Source organism: Propithecus coquereli, unplaced genomic scaffold, assembly GCF_000956105.1.
Source record: "Propithecus coquereli isolate 6110/MARCELLA unplaced genomic scaffold, Pcoq_1.0 Scaffold188, whole genome shotgun sequence".
Lineage (NCBI taxonomy): Eukaryota > Metazoa > Chordata > Mammalia > Primates > Indriidae > Propithecus > Propithecus coquereli.
The window spans coordinates 1,349,257-1,367,255 of NW_012143634.1; the positions used below are offsets into that span (position 1 = coordinate 1,349,257).

The 17,999-nt window shown below is 35.1% G+C and overlaps 1 protein-coding gene across 4 annotated transcripts in view; it reads right to left on the bottom strand.

The window, feature by feature from the left end:
• Positions 1-17,999, bottom strand: part of KDM6A (lysine (K)-specific demethylase 6A) — a 195,830-nt gene that overhangs the window by 89,193 nt on the left and 88,638 nt on the right. For all 4 annotated transcript variants that reach the window (XM_012642815.1, XM_012642813.1, XM_012642814.1 and 1 more), the window contains exon 5: positions 4,808-4,866. In XM_012642815.1, the coding sequence (XP_012498269.1) occupies positions 4,808-4,866 (59 nt within the window). The remainder of the gene's footprint in view (positions 1-4,807; positions 4,867-17,999) is intronic.

Below are 17,999 nucleotides of genomic sequence, written 5' to 3' on the forward strand. Positions count from 1 at the left end.
AGCACTACCTACAAAAAACACACAAATGTGCTGAATATATTTCAAAACAATGGTCATTTTTTAATAAGATTTCTACAAAGTCATTTAAAAAAAAGAAAGCCTCCTCTAGAACTAGAGTAAAAATAATATTAACCAAACTCCCCTAGCACAATTTCAGTACATTTGGAAAGGAGCATAATAAAACTTTAAGTTCTCGAGGGCTAATAAGCTGAGTCTGGATAATTCCCTCAGAGATAGTATGAAGGGATAAATGAACTTATTCTACAGCATTTCACACTAAAAAAGGAGAGAATATTCTAGCTCTAACTCAGCAATAACATATAAACACACAACACATATATACTTCTACACATATATATTAGGAAATTTAGAAATTCTTTCTAAATGAGACAATTACAAAGATTTGATGAAGTGATCAAAGAGACAGGTGAGACTTTAGAGGTGGAGATGGAAGGAGGCAGATTGAACAGTAAATGGCACACAATCACATAGGTTAAAAAAAACAAAAAAGCTTAAGATATTTTCAGGGAAATGTTAATACAGTGGGACTGGCACAAAGAATAAATTTAGGGGAGCAGTAGGCCAGAAGCATCATTTGAGGTTGAATCAGAAAAGACCTTAAATGTGAGGCTAAATTTGAAGTATCATACCCTGGATTATTCATGCTGACATTTGCTAATATATCACCTGTCCGGGCTCTTTTCCCCTTTCTAGTCAGTCTTCATTTCATCACTCCAGGCAATGAGATACTTTTTCCTTCCCCTATTTCAAGATTTATGTTTTTATCCATAATTTCCCTGAAAATTAATCAAAGCCCGCCCAATTGCTCTCTGGCAATCTATGTGTCGCTGGTAAAGCATAACTTTATCAGAACTGCCTTAGTTAAATCTGCTAGTTCTTTCAAAATAGAACTGTATATAATAAACTCAACACATCTTAAACATCAGCTGTTTAATTTTAATGGAAATAAAAAAGCATGTTTGTATTATGATAGCTCAAAAATATACATTAAATATTAGGTGTTTGCTGGACTCCGTGCTAGACAAGCCTCAGAAACCATGGTATTACAACTACATTAGGTTTATGTTTGCACTATTCTCTTTCATTCCATCAAAAGCTTTAAGATCATCTTAAAACCACAATTCTTTCTCCTTACTGCACCCAAAGCAGTGACTACATAGGAGAGCAGAAATTCTCAGACTCCAAAGAACACCTGTGATTTGTACAGTGCTGTGGAAATAAGTCCTAAGGAAACATTACTAGTAATCTGTTAACGTTTCTGTCTTTTTGAACTCATCTCCACCTCATTCCCCTAATCTTTTAATGTCAACAGAGTAATGATCACTACATTTCCTTACCAAAGCCTGTCAATTATATTTGGGAGCTTACTTTCCAAAACCCTATGTCTCTAACACAGAATTATGTACCTCTTATATTTGTCCATTAAGACCATTCTGACATTGATCAATGGGAAGAATACAAAAGGTTACAGGACAGAGATAGCTAATAAGGAATTTTAGGGAGATGTATTTAGAGATATGGTTATAAGCTATATTAGGAATAATGATTTCTATTCTGTTTCCTTCTATTGTATTATCAAAAGACTATTTATTTCCTCAACTATCTTTTTCTGTCAGTCTAACTTTCCCTTTCTCTGTATGTATTTCACATCCTCTCACCCTAGGATATAGGTTTCTTTCCAAAGGCAAGGAGCTCAGTTCAAAGTATCCCCTGGCAATCTGCTGCCTTCATGTACAAGAACAAGTGAAGGCATGGACTTGCAAGCATGCACGTGTAAAAGAATGACTTTACAGAGACTGGTTTCTAGCTCTATGGTCGTGTATATTTTACAATCTGCTTCTATGTTTTCCTTTCTCCTTCTGGACATCTTATACATTTGGTCTCAGATTACTGAGTAGAATAATAGCACAGTTGAATAATTACATTAAGTCCAATGAGGATGTAATGGTTTCTCTAATGTATTGCTTTCTGATATGTGCCCCCGTCTAAGAAGAGGCTACAACTGAAACTGGAAAAACTGACCAAATAATTGAACTGATGTATAAGCTGACCAGTAAAATCAACTAAAAAAAAGGGGGGGGGGCAGCATAATGTGACAAGAAATAAGTTAACAGTAAGACTATAGTTAATAAAAATTCCTCTTAATAACATATTAAGTCACCATCACCAGCCTAAACATATATGTTGGTTACATACACAATCATAAAATATTTAATCTCATCAAATGCCAACAAACACCATTAGCAAATGCCAAATTTTATTTAAATATTATGAATGTATCAAAGATACAACACTGAGACATTGTAGGCAGATTCTTTGTGCTGACAATACGAAAACAAAAAAAAAAATCACTCTTCTCTAGAAACATCTCTCAACAAGTCCCAATGAATTTGGCATGTGATAAAAAATTCCTGATCCCAGCAATCAATAGCTACCTACAAATAAAACCAAATAAAACACAAAAGTAGCTTTAACCTAAGTAGGTTGCTATCAATTAAGGCTGTACTCTAAAACTCTCACCAAGCACCTACCCCATATACTTTCTAATTTTGTAGCTCTTCATTCAAGAAATAGCAAAATAAGTTAAAGCAGAAACATGAGGCAATGTGTAAAAAACATTTGATCAGCAAGAAAGAAAAACACACAGCAAGGGTGAATTCATAGACAGGGTGTGAGATATATCATCTTACAGATATAGAAGCAGGTATAGAATTGAAACTCGAGACATGAGAAAATGATGGTGACCAGGACAGGATTAACAGAGCTGAGGGCACATATTAATTTAGACATTGCATTGTCCTTATATCATTGTTTCATTTCTTAGGTCAATTGAAAGATACAGAAATTATATGTAGATACGGAATCAAAAGATATAATAATTTTCCATAGCTACAAGCCCCCTAACTTAACATGGTCACATATTTATTAAAACAATCAAAATTGGAACTGATGACAGCTTCACCTCCCTACTAATTTTATGTTCTTATCTTCCGTCCATAGGGAGGCTCACAAGTTACCACAGGTATGTGAAAACTTGCTGGTATGAGGTATATATATCCGTTCCTAAACTGAGTTAGAGTTCCTGGACTTTGGTTTCACCTAAATTGTTTCTAGCTTGCCATTAAGATTCTATCAATGTGCCCAAGAGAACTATAACTACCTATCAATCTTCAAACTTGAAACTTAGTAAAATAGAAAAAAATATTTGATTGAGGAATCTGAGCATAAGCTTGCTTCTGGCACTAAACCGTTATGTAATACTGACTTACACACATCTTGTTTTCTCCATCTACAAAATCAAGGGGAAAAAAATTATACTATCTCTAAGGACACTTCTGAGTCTAAAAGTTTAGAATTTTGAATTCTATGAATATCATATTCCAGGAACTATAAGATTTTAGAACGGTCCTAATCTATCCTTGGTTTTAAATATGATACACTGAACATGAAATTAGGAGGCTTAATTCAGGATTGCTGTAGGGATACTGTAAGAAAAATAATTACAAAGCTTCTTTATAAAGATCGATTATAGCTTTGTAAAGTTTATAAAGAAAACCAGTGATCTGAATGATTATAATACTCTATATACATAGGTGTTCTCTAACAATGTAGTGCTTCCATACATTATCAAAAGCCAATAGGAACAAAAGCTAAGAGGGAAAAAAAAGGATACTAGGAAAAGTCACCCACGTCTAAAGTTTCATCTTTAGGGAAACTGTATCAAATCACTGCCAATGCATATGTAAAAGTTCTGTAATAAATATTTAGGAGGCCTAACAGGTACATGACAGAGTTGTAACCTTTGGCCAAATGTTCAATCATCTTCTTTGGATTCTCATAGCACTCACTCAGCTTAAAATTCTGGAGCACAGAAGGGACTCTGACAAAGTCAGCTATACTTCAAACAAAAAATGTCTACATCAGGCTTTACAGTTTACAAAATGTACATTCTCCCATTTGATCATCAAAACTCTATAAAATATAAGAGTTATGTTATTATTATGTAGTTTTGGTTTTATTTTTTAAACAAATGAGGAAACAGACCAAGAGAAGTTATTTAACTCAAGATCAAACTAAGTGGCAGTGCTGTGACCAGAATACCAATCTTCCAACTCAAATTCTATGTTTTTTCCATTAGACCATGCTATTGTCTTGTCTGACAAACAGAAAAACAACAATGGTGCAAAGGCCATAATATAACAAGGCACTACACTTTACAGTTTATAAAATATTGAATATTACTATCATATTGAATCTCCAACTCTGAAGTGGTACCATTATTTTATAGAACAGAAAACTGAGAGTTTATAATCTGGTACCTAGTTACTGGAAACTGGAAAGTGCCAACCAATGTGTGGCAAGGGGAAGTGATCCATCTTGTCTAGATTTGAAAAGGTAGAAATATTGGTCACCAAAGATCATTTACTCACAGATCTTGGAGACCTGAGATAATAGTCAACCCCCAATTCAAATAACCTGGTGATCACAAGTCCATAATGAGTGACTGAGAAATTCCAAGAAGCTTTCTAATCTAAACCTCCTTTAAAACAGAATCTTATGCCAGATTCTTTTAGGAACAACACACACAACTTTAATTAATAATCTAAGGTGGGTCAATACCTTTGAAGGAACAATCTAATCATTTCAAGAGATTATTGAAAAATGTGGGTTTACTGACACTAAAATATTTTATATTTATTACATACACATGTGCACACACACAATTCAAGCAAAAACAAACCATTTAATGAAAACAACTGGAGTTATTAGTGTTACATCAACTTACCACTGAAATGCATTGTAATGGAAGTAGACCAAACCAAGACCATATAAAAAGGCAGCATTCTGTAAAAGAAGGGAAAAAGAGACTTTTAGGGAAAATACATCTAATATATACGATGTTATTCATGTAAAATATGGTATCCAAGATGTTTTAAGTTCTTAAAACTCTATCATGCATCATATTTTTAAAACACCAAAATAACAGTGATGAATCCAATCAACTCAGAGAGATACTGTGGTTTCTAGTTGATCAAACGTATCCTGAAATTTAAAAATTTACCAACATAATTCTATGGGCAAATCTAAAATAAAAATCTATTCTTCAGGAATGAGAAAATGCTTTGACTATGCTATCCCTATTCTCTACTGCTTGCTTCTGCACTCTTTCTTTGGTTCTTTCTGCTTCTTGAATTGGATTTAATTTTATGTTCAGTATTGCCAGGAGGGCAGTTAGAATTTAAAGGAAATACCCAATATAAACCTTGAACAAATTTTAGTATTTTAAAAAAATCATATGCCAAAACAACATCTAGTCATTAACATTTTGGGCTTTAAACATCACTAACTCCTCTTGCAGTATAAAGCAAACAGATGCGAATACCTACCCTGACTAATTTTGACCTCTGGCCTCCAAATAGGAACTAGCTACTTTTCAAAAAGGGCAAATGTTTGAGTACCTAGTTGGAGAACAAATCGAGCAAATCTGTTTTAGTAAATCTTCCCTAGGTAGGTAGGTAGGTAGGTATGTATGTATGAATGAATAAATAAATAAATAAATCAAGCAAGCAAGCAAGCAAGCAAGCAAGCTTTCACACTTACCTGTGTGAACAAATTTCTCTACATTTCTAAATTTTAAGACACACATTTTTCTGAATTCTAAAAGTTCAAAATTTTTAAACTATTAAGATGCTTCCTGCCATACTGTCTTGGGCTGCATTTCCCCAGAAGCAGAGCCTGAGAAAAATGTTTCAGTACAAATAGTTTGGGTAGTTAGCCTAGGAAACACCTGTAAGGGAACAGAGAAATGAGGCAGGGAAAGAAAGGAAGCCAATAAAGGATGCATTCATTATGCAGCCAATTATGGATGTGAGCAACTAGGATTCAATACTGGGGATCTCTGGGAGACAGCGTGGAACATTCCTCAGTCATCTTTCCCTAGGGGTGAGAAAACTAGGTACTTATCCCACAACTGCTGTCAGTCACTGATTGGAAAGATGATAACTGATGATGTTTAAAGCCCAAAATGCCAACAGCCCAGTGACTTTCTTAGCATGTCTTTTTTTTTTAATACTAAACTTTGTTCTAGGATTCCACTGTGCTTTTCCTTTGAATTCTAAGTACCTTTCTAGAAACACTTTAAAAAAAGTTTAAGTACATCATAAAATGTAATAAATATAGTAATTTAATTCCATTAAGTCCTCATTACCCCCAATTTTCCCAATGAGGAAATTATGCTACAGGGGTATTCATAAATTCCCAGAGTCACAAAGGTCTCAGACAACATCCATTTCAAAAATTCATATTTAAAGTTTTTAAAAAATTTAGTCAGAACTGTTTTTAATCAGGATCATTTACTATCCCACCCGCCAGGTGCCAGGGTCAATACTTGAGGGTTGAATAAGACAAACTGAATAATATACACTTCCCTCACTCTCAAGAAGTATGCAATCTAGGGGGTGGGAGAGGAAGAATGCAGGAGTAGTTAATTCAGAGTCATGAGGTATTCTACCTAGAAAGTCGAGATTTGGAAGACAATGGTGGGGGGAGGGCAAGGAGGAAGCAAGGCTTGCGTAACAACATCTTTCACCAATTTAGGCAACTGCCCAGAGAAGGTGGGGTGGAGTGGGGTGGAAATAGAAGTTTATTGCCCGGCATTTCTGCTTTTGGGACACAAGGTACATTATTATCCCAACTTCCTTACTTTGTTCATACTTCATCCTTCTCCCTCTAGGAAATTTTATCCTATCCCTGTCACCCTAAATTCTATAAATTATTCAAGGTCTATTTAAATGCCACCTTCCCCATGAAGCTTTGCTGCTTATCCCATCTCAAACTAGAAGGGATCTTTCCGACTTCTAAATTTGGTGTTAGTACAATGTTTCTATCATCTGACATTACCATGTAACAAAAAGAACATAGTTTTATGCAAAACACCATCATCATCTCTTTTTAAAGGTTCTAACAACCCTATAAGGTGTTAGAGGGCTTCATTTATAAATGAAGAAACTGAGGATTAGAGAATAAGCAACTTGCTCAAGGAGACAGGTATGAAGTAGCAGACATAGGAACTGAATCTATTAATAGGTCAGCCCCCAGAGCTCACTCTTTAACTACTGTATTTTTGTTATTTGTATATTGACTAAACTGCATCCCATCAAACAAAAATGCCACAAAGACAGTGGTGCTAATCATGTGCCTGTATTCCCTGTTATCACCAAATACAGGGGTATGCCTTCATATAGCAGATGCCCGAAGGTTTACTAAATCAAATCACCCAGTATTTAAGCCTGTGTGCTCAGTTCCCTTAGGTGACACAGAATTAGTATAAGGCATGGTCCCTATCTATTCACTAGGGGCTAAATCTCATTGTTCTATAACAGCAAACAAAGTGATTCAAATATTTATCGAGCACCTATTATGAGTCACAGCAGAGTTACAAGCACTGGGAAGATAATAGTGACAGGATTCAGGACACACTACCCCAAAGTATAGCATCTCAGCATACTGAATACTTGAGCTGAAGGAATTTGAGAAACAGCATGTGCAGGAAGGATTTTCTGACCTTTCCCCACCATTCTCCGCTGAAGCAGGTCATAAGACCCTCATGTGAGAGGTCCTTTCCCTATACCTATTATCTCTAAAGATGAAGGGGGACAGAAAAGAATATGAACAAACAGGCCTTGTAGAAAAAGATATTTTTTTCCTCCCCTACAGTAGTGAACATGTCATTACACATTTGTCCAAACCTACAGAATGTACAACACCAACAGTGAACCCTAATGTAAACTATGGACTTGGGGTGATAATGACATGTCAATGCAGGTTCATCAACCATAACAAATATACCACTCTGGTGAGGGATGTTGATAATGGAGGAGGCTATGCATGTGTAGGGGGAAGGGGTATATGAGAAATTTCTGTACCTTCCTCTCAATTTTGCTGTGAACCTAAAACTGCTATTCCATACTTTCTACCCTGTTAAACCACCACGACCACCCCTTTGTTGATATATAAATCTTCATCTCTGGTTATTCAGAGTTACTCTCAAGTATAACTCTCAGTACAGGATAAATAAACTTTGACTTTTCTCCTGTTCATCTGTCTACAGTCAGTTAATTTGCAGGCTCCCAACTGCTAGGCCCAAATTGGAAACGAAAAAGTATTTTCACCCAACAGTGACAGGCAGCAACCCTATGTAAAAACCAGATTGGGCAAAGATTGGTGTGGCAGTCATGAACATATCAAAAGAAACAAGCTTTAAAGACCAGAGTAGAGTGCCAGGAAGTTCAAGATCAGAACACTCCCAACCCACAACTTGAGGACAGAGCTTTTTTCTATTCACCATGATTTGGGCTTTTTTTTGAGGAAAGTTTAGACCAACTGCCCTAGCAGCACACAGCAGTAAGTAGCACCAGTGAGAAGACATCTGTTTCCCAAAGTGGGGGGGGGCACATTATCAAAAGAAGAGAATGTTAGTAAAATTAATAATAAAGCTTCTAAAATTTTTATTAGACAAGATCTAAGTCAATAGTCATTTAGGACAACTACAGTAGGTCCCTCTTATCTGCAGTTTCACTTTCCACGGTTCCAAGTTACCTGCAGTCAACCGTGGTCTGAAAATATTAAATGGAAAATTCCAGAAATAAATAATTCATACGTTTTAAATCGCATGTCATTCTGAGTAGTGTATTAAAATCTTGTATCTTCTTGAGCCATCCATCCCGCTCAGTCCCACCCGATCTTGCCTCAGACATGAATCATCCTTTTGTCTAGCATATCCACACTGATTATGTTACCTGCCTGTTAATAACTTAGTAGCCCTCTCGGTTTTCAGATTGAAAAACACAGTAATATATAAATAGGGGTCAGTACTACCTGCAGTTTCAGGTATCCACTGGGGGCCTTAGAACATATCCCCCATGGATAAGGGGGACTACCTTAATTAGGCTATAAATGATGAGATTATCAAGATATTATTGTTGTAATATTGCCATTTTGGGGGTGGAATAACAATTTGTAGCTACCACCAAGCATCCCATATTCCAATAATCTTTGAAGACAACTGTATTTTTATGCTAGGATATTAAGAAATAAAATCATGCCAAATTATGAGAAAAATATCAACTGTCTTAATTGTATTGTGCTATGACACTAATTCCACAAAGCTAGTGATACACAGTGGGGGGTGGGGAGGGGATTCTGCTATTAAGCCTATTGGGGAGCCCAAAAGGCAGGAAGGGGGATGCCAGGGAGAATGAAGATTATGGAGACATGAATTTCCAAATTCTTTCTGGTTACCTCTATCTGTTATATATACTATAAATACCTGAAACTACATGATTCTTGCACTGAACAAAAGTGTCTGATGCTCTAATAATATACTGAAGTGGTAGCAATCTTACCAGTTGACCACGCCAAAAAGTAATCCTATTTTTCTTCTCTCATCTCCTCCCCACCAATAAAACCACTTTCATTCTATTCACGAAACTCACTTTACAATCTAAAACCCTTTGAATCTATCCTCCTTCCACTCCTACTGCCTTTCTCTGGGTTATTTAGGACCTCAACTTTATCTACCTGGCCTATTTCAACAGTTTCCTAACTTGTCTCCCAAATTCCAGCCTCTCGCTCCATTTCCCCCTTTTCAATCTGCCTTCAAAACCTCTGCCAATGAGCTTTAAAAAACTCAAACATGAAAGTGTCAAACACTTTCTATTTTAAACTCCTCTGAAAAGTCCCTGCAACCTAGCCTGATTTATAAGGGCCTTCATTTTATGACTCTTGCAAAATTTTCCCAATCTCATACCCACCACTTTAGTCAGAATAACATGCAGATCTATAAATAAAATACGCTCTTACACATTTCTATGATTTTAACCATGTTTGCTTCCTCTACCTGAAAAAGCCATTGCCGTCTTTCCCTCAACTCACTTCTCAATCAGGCAAATTCCTATCCATCCTTTAACACCACACTCACCTTTTCCTTCTAGAAGTATTATCTGACACATTTCCAAACTCACAGTTATGGTTTCTGATACGTGTTTCTAAATGAATACCCATATCTATTACAGATATTCTGTTTATCTCCTCCACTAGAATCAGTCTATAAATGATAGAGATCGAACCCAAGTCATGCCTAGGCAAAGTAACTGACACATATAAGTTATTCAGGAAAGGTGTGCTGCTGAATAAATCAATCTTAGTCTTTAATAACCTGTGATACATTTTTCATCAAGGAATTTGATACCTTGCTGATTCAATTTACACTAAATCGCTTCCTTAATATAGTCTGAACTGCCTTCTGGACATTAAAAGAACTTTTCTACTTATAATAACATAGCAAAAGGGGTTAGCCAAAATTCACTCACTATACGCATCAAACCCAAAGTTACAGCACAAGTTCTGCTTCCAAAATGCGTGTGTAGTATTGCATAGCAAGTTTCATTAGACTGTAGAGGCTGTCTATCAGACTGGGGTCAGAATCCCAGCCTTGTCATTTACTAGCTGTAAGACTCATGAAACAAGTTAATTGATCTTAATTTCTTCATCTTTGTAAAATAGAGAAAGCAATATCTCTTTTTCATAGAGTTGTTTTGAGAAATTAAATAAATGAGACAATACATGTAAAATACTTAAAATACTACCTGGCATTTCGGATTTCTCTGACAGACTATTTTGCAAAAACATATGTAGCTTTTCTTACTGTTTTACTATCCTAACTAGTCTCATGATCAGACAAAATAAAGACATTTCCAGTGTCCCTTGCAGCTACGAGTGCTTGAGTGCTCATGTTACTAAGTTCTCACCAATGAGATGTGCATAAAGGGATGTGTACCATCTCATCATTCCCTTAAAGAATAGGGCTGTTGCCTTCTGCTTCCTCTTCTTCTTCCTCTGACCAGCTCCCTCAAATGCAGAACCAGCTCCAAGGCATCTTGAGCCCATGCAGTCAAGAGTAACGCACTATCAAAAGGAACTAAAAAAGAAACCCACAAAGACCTGGGTCCCTAAACAGCATGGGGGAACAAAGTTGCCTTACCACCAATAGAATTTTACAGATATTAAACAATCTCTCTTGTTTAAGCCACAATTTAAGTCTCTGTAATATGTATAATACATGGAATCCATATCCTATTTAATATGCCATCATACATAAGCCATCATGTCTTCAAGTGTGATTTCTAGAAGTGGAATTACTAGGTCAAACGGTATGAATGTTTCAGGGTTATGTTGTTGCATATTGCCAAATGCCATCCACAAACTGGTTCAACAATACAAGTGATTATATTTAAATCACAAATTAAAGGATTTTTTTTTAAAAAAAATGTACCAACATTTTCTTAAATTATGGTACAATAACTAAAAGACGCCAGTACATTCCATTTCCAAAAATATGGTCAATGGCAAACAAAATATATCGGAAAATCCTCCTGATACAAAACTATTAAACTCATTAGATAAAATATTTTAAACCCATCTTTATAAATGAATGGCTGAGCTGGCAACAAAATGAAAAGGGCCAAAAACTTTAAAATGGAGAAATACAGAAAGGTAAGCAAATCCCAAAAGCCAATAAAATACCCTGAGATTTAGAGCTTTCATTTCAATAGCCATATAGAACAGGAGATAAATTAGGCATCACAAAGTTGTATCCAAGATTTTCCACATAAATCTGAGCCCCTGGGAGTTCTTTTTTAGTAAAACACAGCAAAACACAAAAATAAAACAAAAACTTTTCAAAAACATCCAGTAAAGCTAGAAGTCAGTGGAAAGTCAGTGTAAGAGAAAATAAATAATAAGGAAGAATTGTTTATGCAAGGAAAATATATTAGAACAAGAGTAAAATAGTTATTTTCATGCAAACAAATTTATATTATGGAATTGTAGTATCACTGAATCTAAGACCTCATCAAATTTACAATGCATCTTATTTTATGTACCACAAAGAAAAAACCACTTCTAATTAAACTGTGATTACACTTAGAATTAGCACTTAAAACTATTTTTAGTGAAAGATGAATTTTTATTGCATTTCTTTTTTTTAACACATAAAGGAAAATGTAAGTGAAATAAATTTATTAAGATATCACAAGTGTAGAATCCAATTCTTCTGAATCACTTTACAAGCCTATCCATACTCTCATCCATGTTTTTCCGGGCAATATAGACTTCTGAACCATTAAAAATGGCAGTAATATAGCATTTCTTAGATTATTCCACTGTTGTCTATAAACTCCATTTCTCCAAGTTTTGATGCTGTCACTTTTTCTATCTTGCCAGAAGGTGTCAATAGAAAGTTTTTAGACAGCAGTCAAAACTCATATTCCTTCCTCAAATGGGCCATAAATGATTTGTCCACTGAAACAACAGGGTACAGCTGTTTAATCATGCCAAGAGGAAAAACACAAAGTTAAGTATGCATCAGCACTGACAACGACATCATGACAACCAGCTGGCCAACAGAGATTTAAAATGCCATGATTATCAGACATCTTGACCTAAAGAGTTAAACTAAGAAAATATGTGCATCTTTGAATGAATAAAATACAGGCCTTTTAATTTGTTAGGTGACAAAAACATCATGACAGGTATTTAAGGAAATATTCTTATTTTGTAGAAAGGTATACAGAATATCAAAGGTTGAAATGTCATACTATCTGTAATTTACCCTGAAATACTCCCAGGAAGGAAAACACATATATATGGAAGGAAATGCTTAAAATAATTTTTGTAAGCCCTGATGAAACCAAGTTGGGAAGGCATTAAAAACCATTAAGCAAATAGTTGATGGTTAACTACGGGGTAAAAGAAATACAAGAGATAGAGACATAAACTAAACAATATCCCAAAAAAGCTATATATATAACAAAGCCAGAAAAAGGGTCATTCTGCAAGACAACTGAGCTGGTCTCTTTAAGCTCATAACAAAAACAAAAGCACAACAGGGGTTGGGGTGGAGGGGAGATCACGCTAAAAAAGACACAGAAGAGACATACCAGTTCTAACTTATGGTCCTGGACTAGATATTGATGTGGACAAAAAGACTGTAGAAGATGCTTCGGAGTAAATTAGGTAAATTTTTCTCCATATATATGTATGTATATAAAAAAATAGAATAGGGCCGGGCGCGGTGGCTCACGCCTGTAATCCTAGCTCTCTGGGAGGCCGAGGCGGGCGGATTGTTTGAGCTCAGGAGTTCGAAACCAGCCTGAGCAAGAGCGAGACCCCGTCTCTACTAAAAATAGAAAGAAATTAATTGGACAACTAGAAATATATAGAAAAAATTAGCCGGGCATGGTGGCACATGCCTGTAGTCCCAGCTACTCGGGAGGCTGAGGCAGTAGGATCTCTTGAGCCCAGGAGTTTGAGGTTGCTGTGAGCTAGGCTGACGCCACGGCACTCACTCTAGCCAGGGCAACAGAGTGAGACTCTGTCTAAAAAAAAAAAAAAAAAAAAAATAGAATAAACCCAAAGAAAGTAAGAAGGAAAAAAACATTGGAGAAACTGAATTAAAAATGAGATTAAAAAAAGCATTAGAGATGATCAACAATGCAAAAGTTTTATTGTTTGAAATCACTACTAAAATTGATAAACCTTTGATTAAAGCCAGAAAGAAAAGAGAAAGCATAAATAAATATCAGAAATGAAATTAAGGACCTCCAGCCTGGGCAATGCAAAGAAATCCCACATTCACAAAAAATTAAAAAATAAATAAAAATTAGCCAGGCATGATGGCATGTGCCTATAGTCCTAGCCACTCAGGAGGCTTAGAGATAAGAGGATTGCTTTCAGCCCAGGAGTTTGAGGTTGCAGTGAGCTGTGCCACTGTATTCTAGCCTGGGCAACACATCAGACTCTATCTCTTAAAAAAAAAAAAAAAAAAGAAAGAAAGAAAGAAAGAAAAGGGAGTGGGGAGGGAAAGAGGGAAAGTGGGGGAAGGGAGGAAAAAAATTAAACTCAGCTGAGGTCCCTAAACCCCGGCACAGCCCAGTACCAGTCCGTGGAAAAACTGTCTTCCACGAAACTGGTCCCTGGTGCCAAAAAGGTTGGGGGCTGCTGATAAAGGACCTAATTATACACACATAAAAATTTTAAATGTATGTAACCATAGACAAATGTAGCAGAGACTTACAGTTTAAAAAAGCAGCATTTTACTGGAAACAAATAAAATCAGTAGTATAAAATCTTCCCACAAAGAAATACACCAAGACCAGATAGATAGTTTAACAGGTTGATCTTATCAAATATTCAAGGAACAGTTTTTATAAGATTATACTTAGCTATTCCAGAAAATAGAAGATGGGTAACATTCCAAACACATTTTATAAGATGTTTGTAATACTAATAACAGGAAACAAAATTATCAATTACAAAGGTAGGATGGTGTACATAGAAAATCCAAAGTAACACAGCCAAATTATCCAAGTTAGCAAAAGCTAATGAAGTTGGTTGGTAAGTTTAACATGTAAAAGTCAACTGCAGTTCTATATACCAGCAAAGAGATAAAAAAAAAAAATTAAAATAGCATTTATAGTATCAATAGAAGTGTAAGATATAAAATGCATTATTTATAAGACATACAAGAACTTTATGGGAAAATTATAAAGCTTTATTGAGAAAAGACATTAGTTTCTTTAAGATGACAGTTTTTTAAAAAGTACAAAATCAGTGCAATTCCAATCCCTGAAAACCATTGTGTTTTATTTATTTTACTTTATGACTCTGACTTCCAGCACTACAGTATTTGACTAGATACTGGATAAAGAATGAGACAAATCTAAGACTTCAGATCTTGCTAACTGTTGCAAATCCATTTATGATGTGGCCCTTGTCTTCCTTTTCCCTATTTCAAGTCCTGTAACGCCCAAAAATCATGCCAATCTCTAAAAGGGGGTCTACAAAGTATGGCCAACCAAATCCTTTAAGGCCTGGGAACTATAATAAAAATGACTTTCATATAAATGATTATCTAAGTACTTACACAATACCCGATTTTGCCTCTTGGCCCACAAAACCTAAAATATTGATTATTTTGCCCTTTAAGAAAAAGTTTGTGGACCTCTGCTCTAGGCCAAGAACTTGGTAATTCCCTAAATACCTACTGTACTTCCATGTGCTGGCTCAGTTCTCTTCTTGGAAAGCCTTTCCAAGTCTTGTATTTGGAAAAGTCCCATTAATCTCTTCCCTCAAGTTTCATCTTCTCTGTGAAGTCTTTCCTAATATCCAGGCTTTCCCATACCCCTTACACAAAGATGCACACTTCTGCTTCCCTCGTAACCCTCAACAACTCTAATATATCACTTACCAAAAAAATTATTATTTATTTGTATCTCCCTCACAAGAACATGAAAGAACAGGAGCTATCTTACTCATTTTAGTATTGCCAAAAAAACCTTGTCAATGAATGTAAAAGCCAGTTAGTGACTGGCATAAATAGTGTAATAGAAAAAGTCATGGAAAGGTCAGAAGATGAACACACATTCCACTAGTTTATCCACCGTCTATTTGTGCTGACTTGGGGGCTTCCTTAACCATGTGAATGCAGATGTCTAGTCCATAAAGTAGAGGGATTAGATTAAAATTACTAGGATGTGCTCTGCTTCTAAAATTGTAAAATTAAAAAAGAATATAATCCTTATTCCCAAATATACTGCTTTTTAACTTTCCCTATATATTCCTTAAAAGATCTCATTTTCTTGATGTCCTCTGCCTTTCTAGGAAAAAAAGTTTTTGGGTTTTTTTTTTTCAATCAAAGCATTAAATTTGTTGAAATATTCACAGAACTGTATTAATTACAGTTCTGTGTTCCCTACAAGTTCTAAATATTTTCATGTTATGAAGCACTTTGAGACTGATATATTTAAATACTCAATACATTTCTAAATTTAAAACATAAATTTGAATTAGGAGAACCTTGAGTTTTACCATTGTAATAATTCTCTCTTCAACATCTCTCTCTTACCTGACATTAATTAACCCATAATCCCACATCAATGCAACATTAAGACAAAATAAAACCATACAGAAGAAAACCTACCTAATCAGTCTCAATTAAGGGGAAAAAGGCCAGCACAAATTTCAGAGCTGGTAAGAAATATAACATTACAATTTTCAAATATGTACTGAAATGGGCAGGAAAATGGTATTATTTATACCTTTTTAGTGAATCTGTTTTAAGAACAAGAATTGTTTATAATTAAGCATACCGAAAACACATGTAAATTAATCTCTACAAGCTTTGAGGTCTTAAAATACTTGATCCTCTTCAGCAGTGATATTATAAAGCCCCATGATATCTATATTTACACAGATATAGACACGTATATATGTTAATTTACTGATTTTTTTTAGTGTCCCAAATTAAATTTTAGCCCAACTCTATCAAAGCCATTATAAAATTAGGGTTTTTTAAAAATTAATGAACTGACTACTGTTTTGAAAAGCTGTACTTACAAATACTTTGATCAATCAATGAACCAAAAAAAAAAAAAACATTCTGCATATCTTGTAACAGGCCCTCCCTTCCTCCCTTCCTATCTATCTACCTACCTAGTCTCTCACTCTCGCCCTGGGTAGAGTACAGTGGGGTCATTATAGCTCACTGCAGCCTCAAACTCCTGGGCTCAAGCGATCCTCCTGCCTCAGCCTCCCAAGTACCTGGGACTACAGGTGTGTGCTACTGCTTCTGGCTAATTTTTCTATTTTTAGTATAGACAGGGTCTCACTCTTGCTGAGGCAGGTCTCAAACTCCTGAGCTCAGGCAATCCTCCCGCCTCAACCTCCCAGAGTGCTAGGATTATAGGCGTGAGCCACCATGCCATACTCTAATTATTTTTTTAAAATTGAAAAAGACTGTCCTCCATCCTTCCATGTTTCCATTACATTTAATGAATGGTTCTATTTAGATAGGCACTGCTTCCATAATTTAAAACCTTTTCTTTCTTTTCTTAAATTCAAGTGGAAAAAAATAAGTCTTTTTTTATTTAAAAATTCACAATTATAAGCAGAAGAATATCACAGACTGTTTAAGAAACTACAAAGGTAAAAGTCATCAATAAGCACCAGCACTTCACATTTTAACATAATCTTACAGTCTTCTACTTGTGTACTGAAATACATAGCAGCACTAACGGTGTACATACAATTTTGATTCCTATTTCTCTTTTATACCATAAACCGTAACAGCAATTTCTAAACTTTTGTAACTCATGAATGAGTTTAGTTTTTGTTTTTTCATTATTTTGACATTTCTTTATGGTCTACAGAATAAATTATTATTGCTTTTGTTATTAGCTTGCATTAGAACAGTATTTATTATAATCACTAATAGTCATGATATAATGGTATGATACAATAGTCATAAGAGGACTGGCACATACTCACCATTTCACAAATGACAATGTCATTTGTACTGAAGTAAAAAAAAAAAAAAAAAAGTATGATGCCAAAAAATAAAAATTTGAATTATATAATAAACATTATTTGGTCTTGACATTTTAAACAAAGGTTAAGATTTAAATTCTAGATTACAGATCAATAATCCCAGTCATCCATTCCGAGTTCCAGAAGGTTTTTTAAAAACCAAGATTTACCATATGTTAACCACAAAGTATTTGGGTAGGAAAAACCTAAGATTTGAACTAATGAAGTCTTCCTTTACTTATCCACTTAATACGACTAGTCAAACTATGACTGTAGAAATGTACAGTCATGTGTTGCCTGTGGGAGGCCACGCCAGGAGCCCCAGGGAATATTATGTAACATGGCAAATGCATTAATACCTTTCTGAATTCCAATAAAAAGAAAATATAATCCTGTCAATTATACAAAATTCTGGATGCAAGAATTTCAGATGAAGAACTGAGGACTTGTAGTATGAGAAATGATTTTATCTTTTAAGATCTAACTATAGAGAATACGTATGAAGAGATGAGTACAACTAAAAATCAGATTTTTTTTTTTTTTTTTTTTTTTTT